Consider the following 8170-nt stretch of genomic DNA (forward strand, 5'->3'; position numbering starts at 1 on the left):
TGTAACCCGGAAACTTCATGCTTCAAGGTGACAGGTGTGAAGCTGGGGTAAGGACTGAGGTGTGGATGCCTAGAATCCCAACTTGTCCTTTTCCTATTTTGGTCTGAGTTTTGCTTCTCTTGCCACCTGCTGGTCTCCTCATCAATAGGAGTCCAGAGTCATCTCTTCTAGTGACTAAGCTACAGACTTCAGGAACATGCTTACACAATGACAACCATTTCCCCAGAGGGACAAAGTCCATCAATGACTACAGGAACACATCCTGCTTTGGTGGCTGTCATCCTTGCTTTTCTTTGATTTCTGGGTGAGCAGCCGTTTGTCTCCCCACTCAGGCACTTAAGGTAGACGGCTGAATGCCTATTTCTCTGATCCTCCATCTTCTTCCAGACCTCCAGTTCTGCAATAATATTCATATTTTTGTGAGATCTAATTACTATAGCAAATCTTTTATTCTTAATGTATTTACAGATGGTTTTCTTTTCCTAGTGCTACTTTACAGTTTGCGTTCTGCTGTCTTTGTTGCATAAGCAAAGTCTGCCTAGTAGTTACAATGGCTCCCACCTAGAGGTTGCCTATTTAGCTACCCTAGTGCTAGGCAGGAAGCCAATGCACTGGTACCAAAAAGACCCTCTCTTAGACTCTTCTCTACTTTAAAAAGGGATGCTTTTGCAGAAGAGTTTAGCAAAATCCAATCACTGACACATATTCTCCTTGGACAACTCATAGAAAGGCTTAATTGCCATGGCTGGACTAGACCTGCATTTCTTCCTCTTGTCTGTCCACCAGCATACCCTGTGATAGCTTTTGCTTTGGCTGCTGCTGCTGTTACTGCTGCTGTTTTAGAGGCCAGGTCTCACTATGTAGCCCAGGGTAGCGTCAGACTCTGGGGTGCTATGGACTACAGGTTTGCAATCCCCTGCCCACCTCAGGAGTTTTTTTCACTTGGATAAAAACTCACAGAAGCAGCAATTTAGTTGTTGTGGGGTAGTGTCTTCTCATTAGTACTTTTCAGTTTTTGTCACAGAGACTATGGCGTGTAACGAGAGCTCAGATTCATTGCTTTAATCAGACATGATTTGTTCTCTGAAGCAACTTCACACTGTTTAACTGACAAAATCTTTGTTTGTTTGTTTGTTTTTTTAACAAGGAAGAAGGCATAGATGACTGCAGAAAAGGCATGGTTTGTCCATGCATATGATCTCATCTGAGGATGATCTGTAAAACGATAGAATTATGACTAATCTCTCCCCTTGATGGACTCAATAAGAAATGATTGAGGACCAGCAGATCCTACACAAGTTACTTGACTGGTTAGGAAAGTCACCAGACAGCTCGTTTATCCTACACATTCCTGAATGAGCTATCAAATTGCACAGAAGTAAAGAACTCTGTGTCTGTGTGTCTGTGTGTGTGTGTGTGTGTGTGTGATGGCACAAGCTTATTTTCCCATCACTGGAAAGCTAAGGTAGGAAGATGGTAAGTTCAAGACTAGCCTGAGCAACTCAGTGAGACCCTGTCTCAGAGTAAAAAGTAAAAGGGGAAATGGTCCCTAATGAAATTCTCCTACACTCACAGGACAATGCCTTGTTCAGCCTTCATCAGAGAAGCTTCCACCTATAGCAGATGGGAATGAATACAGACCCATTGCCAGACATTATTATTCAGAGAGTGAGAGATCTTGGAGCACATATCCCTAAATAGCCTGTATCCACCACCAAATCTCTGCCTCCATAGCTCAGGCAACCCTGCAGAAGAGGGGGCAGAGAGACTAAGAGCCAAAGGGGGAAGGAGGACCAAGAAAACAAGACCCTATAAATCAACATGAGCGAAGCTCACATGAATTGTAATTTTAAAACAATGATGAGTGGATGAATGAATGGATGAATGGAAATATAACCACTAGGGTAAAAGTTAACAACTGTCACTTATACCTGTTGGGAGAGGGAAAAAAATCAATTTTCTTCAGCAGAGTGACAATGGCTATGTCAAACACAGCAGGGGCAGACCTCATGATCAGGAGTAGTTGACCAACATATAATGAACTTCACAGTTTTTTGATATGCTTTTATCTGGTTAAAGTTTGGCGGGTTTTTTTGGTGGGTGGGATGGTTTTATTTTGTTTGCTTGGTTTTAGGGGATTTTATTGTTATATTGGGTTTTTTTTTTTTTTTTGAGAAAGAACTGAATGTTGGGTGAGTAAAGAGGGGGAGAGGATATGGAAGGACTTTGGGGAGGGGGGAAGTATGACCAATATATATTTAAATTTAAAATTGTTTCAAATAATAAAATATATAAAAATGGGCTGATGATAAAGCTTAATGGTTTGCTCATGTATGAGGTTCCGAGTTCAAGTCTCACGAGGAAGGAGATCAGTCAGTCAATCAGTCATCAATCAATTAACAAATTCATTGTAAGGCATATAATTAATTTGCTTAAGTTAATTACGTAATCAATTATATATTTAACTCTGGGATGGTGACTAAGGAGACGTTTGCTGAAGGGTCTAAAGTTTCTATCAGAATTGGATATTACTGACACCCATTAGACAGGCACAGTGACTGTAGTTAATGATAATTTGTTAGATAAGTACATTGTAAATGTGTGCAGTACCTGCAAAAGAGAAGACTAAAAAATGACAGGTATGTTAGTTTGTTTTAATCACTCCATAATATAGAAACACCAAAACATCACATCATGTTATAAAATCATAAGCATATAAAACTATTATTTGTCAATTAAATTTTTTTTTGGCTAGCTATGGTAGTTCACACCTATAATCCTGGGACTTTGGAGGTACAGAGAGGAGGGATGATCCCCAGTCACATAGTGAGCCTGCCTCGAACAGCAGAGGAAGGAAGCCCTTGTAGTCCTGATCTTTGGATTCCAAGTATCAGGATGATTTTGAGAATATGATTAGTATTATTTTGAAGCTGGGTGGCACGTGTCACATAAGGTGGCCTGGAATCCCCGTCTTCCTGCCTTACCTTCCCAATGCCAGAGTGGTTACAGGTATTTGCAACCAAGCCAGGCTATCAGAAGCACTGATGTTTCCTTTAAAATTACTGTCAGTTTGGTACGAGTCAATTCCATCTGTAAAAGTACTTTTGGTCAATCCTCACCGCCTCCATTTGTTCCCCAAATCACATGGTAAGAGAGAGAATCAACTCCTGCCAGTCCTCTGACCTCTATTTGCATACACACACACACAACAAATATATGAATGCAAAGAATTGTTAGTACATTATTTTCAGAGATACATATATGTTCCTTCTGTGGTATGGTATAGGGCAGGGCAATTTCTTAAAAATATAAAACAATACAGGAAATCTAGCGTGATGGATACTTAATATTAAGCAATTGTTGATTTGGCAGTGTGATAATATTGTGATATGCTTAGAAGTAAAGTATATTTTATAGTGGACAATGATATAAATTCAGATGGAAAAGTATTATTACATATGAGATTTGTTTTAATCTCCCACTACAGTAGAGGCATTGTTAGATTAGATATCTATTGCTTCAAACTATCAACTTAATTCAATATTTATCTCACTGTGTCTCAGAATTTAAAAGCAATTAGTTGGATGGTTCTTGAGAAGAGTGTCTAGGAATATCTGGAAGCTAGACGATCTACTTTGAATCTTGCAGCTTCAGTTCCTTACTGGCTGAAGCTACAGATAATATTTTCTTTCTGTGTGGGCCTCTCCACGGATAACATGGGTATCCGAAAGGTAACAGGTAGCTTTCTTCACAATGAGAGCCCACTGTGGAAGATGGAGTATGCAGAGGGCTATACTCTTCACTCTATAATCTTAGAAGTAGTATGCCATCCACGGTGCCATATTCTATGGTCACACAGACTAACCCTGGCACAATAACAAGCCACTGTCAAGCAGTGAAAAGCAGTTATGTCATCTTAGGCTATGACATTGATCCAGGGTCTTAATGAATTAAGAAGACCCTCCATCCATTTCCTAACCTCCATAATTTGAAGTGCTGACTGGTAGACCAAAATGACATTTCTAACTCTGTTTCCTGTGTAGGTCCATAGTGAAATTCTAATGTAATTCCAAAGGTTTCTTAAGTGTTTTCCTTTCTTCCCTGTGGATTTGTCATTGAATAGACTCTAGGGAAGGCTTCTAGGAATGGTCAACATAATCACTGATAGATTTGCTGAGACGTTCCTTAAAAGAACTTTGGCTTCTGAACTGGCTTCCACTCTGAAATTGAACAAAATAATCATAAGCACCTCTCTACTGTGACTACCTACATGTGTCAAGCAACATCTGTTTCATTCCTACCTACCCCATGATCTGTTAGTCATCATCAGAAGTCCTCAGACATAAACGTTCAAATTACCATTTCACTCATGAGGATTATGGTGGTAATTTCATGTGTGATCTCTGACAGCTTCACAGTCGTGACTGACCCCTAACACTGAAAGACCCCATCGCCTCCCTAGATTTGATCATTCTAACTCCTCTTTGGTATTCTGAGCTAGGTTTTCTTCTATACAGAAGACACTCATGATAGAGAGCATCACAATGTTTGGTCATCTTTCCTAACCCATTTTTGCATGCTGGGGTGGATGGCAAACCCTTAATACAGAAGCTTTGGTTGGGAGCACACTCGGTGCAGAATTGCTTTCTCTGGGGGAAATGTGCTTCCTCTTTATAGAGGATCAAAGCACCAGTGCAATGTGCTTTATTTACAGAGTGTAGGTGACACGTTACTTATAAGGATGACCCCTAAGTAGCTGCACCACCAAAAAAATTCTTATGCTAGAATGATGTCTTCTCAGTAGCTGCATAGTGGAGTGCAAACCATATATTTACTCTAGCACCTCCTGAGACCATAGTGCCAAGAAGCAGTTAGTGCAGGAGAGAGTGGCTGAAATCTCAGGGAAGGGGCCAATGACCCTTTTCAGCCCCTCCTCCTACATAGGAACACCAATAGTCCTGGTCTCTGGTGGTCTCTTGCAACTCATCACATCTTGCTGATACAGATGCTTGGTATATTTGGAAGTTGGTGCTCAGCAACAGCACATGACAGATCCATGTCAACCTTCCTATTTCCTTTAAGATTCATTTTTTTTTTCTTTAAAGCAGTGATTCTGAAAGTGTTCTCATAGCAGCATCAGCAACATGTAAGAAATGGAAGTTCTCAGGCTTCACTCGAGACCTGCCAAATCAGAGTATAAAGCCCAGCAATCTGTATCAACAAGCTCTCAAGTCGCTTTGGAGAGTCTAGAGATGTTTGAAGTTTGACAGTCACCCTCATAGTGAACAGACACAGGGAACATTCATTCCCACTCTTTCGATTTCAACATGTCTTCAAAGTTCCTATAACTTTTTTTTTTCCAAAATAAATCTTCTTTCAGAAAAAGAATCACAAACTTGAAATGGTGGAAAGAGGTAAAATTATACATTAGAATGCCTAGAAAAGGAAATTTGAAATGTATTTTGGTCTATTTAAAATGGAATGAAAATGAACACCCCCTGTGAAGGCCAGACTCAAAGAAACAATGCCGTATTGATCTTTATTAATCGTTCTTGAATATTCTATACCACAGAGAGCACGGTTAGTCCTTGAAGGTGGTCACAAAGCAGAAGCTAAGCACGCCACCTTTATCTTTTTAAGGTAGAACGGGCAGGGAAGCCAGCTGTGTCAAAAATGAGTTCAGATAGGGACTTCAACAAAGATGGTCTTCAATAACAGAGAAACCCTGTTTTGAAAACAAAAACAATAACACCACAGAACCAAGTCACAGAAGCAGCTTTCATTGTGTCATCAGAGTTAGGACTAAACCACAATAGGGCTTTTTCAACTCTTGACACAAAGTAGAACCAGAGGGTAGAATCATTTTTCTTTTCTTTTTTTTCTTTTTTTTTTGTTTTTCGAGACAGGGTTTCTCTGTGTAGCCTTGGCTGTCCTGGCACTCACTTTGTAGACCAGGCTGGCCTCGAACTCAGAAATCCGCCTGCCTCTGCCTCCCGAGTGCTGGGATTAAAGGTGTGCGCCACCACGCCCGGCAGAATCATTTTTCAAGCAGAAGTCATTAGCAAGTTCTAGTGCCTCTATATTTTAGGTTCAGGGTTAATTATCTAAAAGCCTCAGGTGGATTGAGCAGCTCTTGAAGTTGACTTGACTAATAAGATCTGTGGAAGCTTCAGATCAGGTGAAGTGCATACTAAACCCACGGGTACCTACTTCTTCCAGACGTCAGGAGGAACTGACTCATACACTTTTTCTGTCCCTTCAACTCCTTTTCTGTTCTACAAAACCCAGGCCCCCCATACCTTGTGCAGACAGTGTCGGAGTGCAGAGAGTGTAGTCCTCACTGATTAAAGAACAGCTCTCCTGCTAGAGTTCCCTGTCTTCCTTTTATTTCCACAGCACCTCTATCAACCTCTAACCCAAGAAAGAATCTGATTTGCATGTGCAATCAGCAAAGCAACTCAAGGCCGGGATCAAATTTGAGATATTCATCCTGTCAAGAATTTGCTTTGAGCTGTGCTTCTGTGAAGAGTTTGAACATTTGGATTTGCCAGGATTTATATCCATGTACAGCATGTTAGGCATAACTACAGTCATCACTTTATTAATGTCTATGTATTTTCTTTTAAGTCTGTGTTTTAATGGTATTCTGCTGACAACTTCGAGTGAAAGTCTTTTCAATATATGTAAATTTTCAGCAGGGGCATGCATATTAGTGTTTGTTTTACACGTCAAAATGTTTAGGGAGAGGTTGTTTCGGTTCCCGTAACAAAGTTACACCCAGGAGTTTATGTTTACAGCTTGACCTTCTACTGGTAGTCCCACAGTTTCAAGGTTTAAATATAATCTTAGCAGTTTGTCACTAGTGCCTAGCATTAGTAACATGTAATTGTTCCTGCAGTGAGGTCTATTGATTAATCATGGATTCCAGATTCCAGCCAAGTGAGAATGGAAATCATTCTCCCAAGCTGGGACCTTTTCACCTTAGCTCTGCCACAAGTCAGACTCTACTTTCTAAAGGAAAGTGATCCACTCTTCTGGGCTGAGATTGTAGCCCCACGGGTGGAGTACCTGTCTACAGGTAAGGGGCCCAGCATCACATGCCTGGAATTCCAGAACCTTGGAGTGGAGGCAGGAGGATCAGAAGTCATCCTTCAGTAGTGGAGTTTGAGGACAGCCAGGGATAGACCCTATCTCAAAACAACCGCCATTGGGAAAAAAAAAATATGCTTCTCCCACGATGCGTATTTGCCCTCGCTGGCTTTCTGTTGCTGTGATAAATGACCGAGAAAGCAACAAGTCAGACTCTGAGGACACAAGGTGCTTATTTCAGGAACCTGGAGGCAAGAACTGGAAGAGAAACCCAGGAGGGAGGGCTACTGACAAGCTTGCTTCCCTTAGTAAAGCCCAAGCCCAAGGGGCAGTAGTGCCCACAGTAGGCTCTACTTATATTAATTAGCAACCAAGAAAATACCCCACAGATAGGACCAAAAGCCCATCAGATCTGGGCTTTTTTTTTTTTTTTCTTGGTTTTTTGAGACAGGGTTTCTCTGTATAATCCTGGCTGTCCTGGAACTCACTTTGTAGACCAAGCTGGCCTCGAACTCAGAAATCCGCCTGACTCTGCCTCCCAAGTGCTGGGATTAAAGGCATGGGCCACCACGTCCAGCTCTCTGAGCAATTCTTAGTTGAGGGTCCCTCCTGCAGGTGGCTGTTGATTACCAAGACAGGCCATCACTATTTTAGAAGCACCTTTAAGTTCCTTTGTTGGGAACAAAATAAGGGAGTGGGGGTGGGCTGGGGAGAGCCCTGGGGAAAGGGGGGGATTCCTGTACTCTGGGCAGGCAGATGCAGGCAGAGCTGCCCGACGCTTTTCCACAGGGCCTCGGGTGAGCATGCCTGACCCATGTGGCGGGGGTGGAAAAAGGACACCCCCTGCCCCCCCACCCCACCCCCCAGCTACCTTGCTAAAGCTACCAGGGTTGTGGAGGAGGGGGAATAGGGGAAGAGGTTTGCAACACTGACCAGAGTGCACAGCGGAACTTGAAGGAGCAGAGACTATGGTTTAAGAGCTTTATTATAGAAATGCAGGGGAAAGAGAAGGTAGGAGAGGAGAGGAGAGAGAGAGAGAGAGAGAGAGAGAGAGAGAGAGAGAGAGAGAGAGAGAGAGAGA

General features: G+C 42.0%; 1 protein-coding gene across 1 annotated transcript in view; it reads right to left on the minus strand.

Annotated features, from left to right (window-relative positions):
- Nucleotides 1–200: 200 nt before the first annotated feature.
- Ptp4a1 (protein tyrosine phosphatase 4A1) overlaps nt 201–8170 on the minus strand; it is a 15195-nt gene continuing 7225 nt past the window's right edge. Inside the window, exon 6 of the mRNA XM_029478890.1 lies at nt 201–397. Coding sequence (XP_029334750.1) covers nt 201–397 — 197 coding nt within the window. The remainder of the gene's footprint in view (nt 398–8170) is intronic.

The sequence above is a fragment of the Mus caroli genome, chromosome 1 (assembly GCF_900094665.2).
Source record: "Mus caroli chromosome 1, CAROLI_EIJ_v1.1, whole genome shotgun sequence".
Classification (NCBI taxonomy): Eukaryota; Metazoa; Chordata; class Mammalia; order Rodentia; family Muridae; genus Mus; species Mus caroli.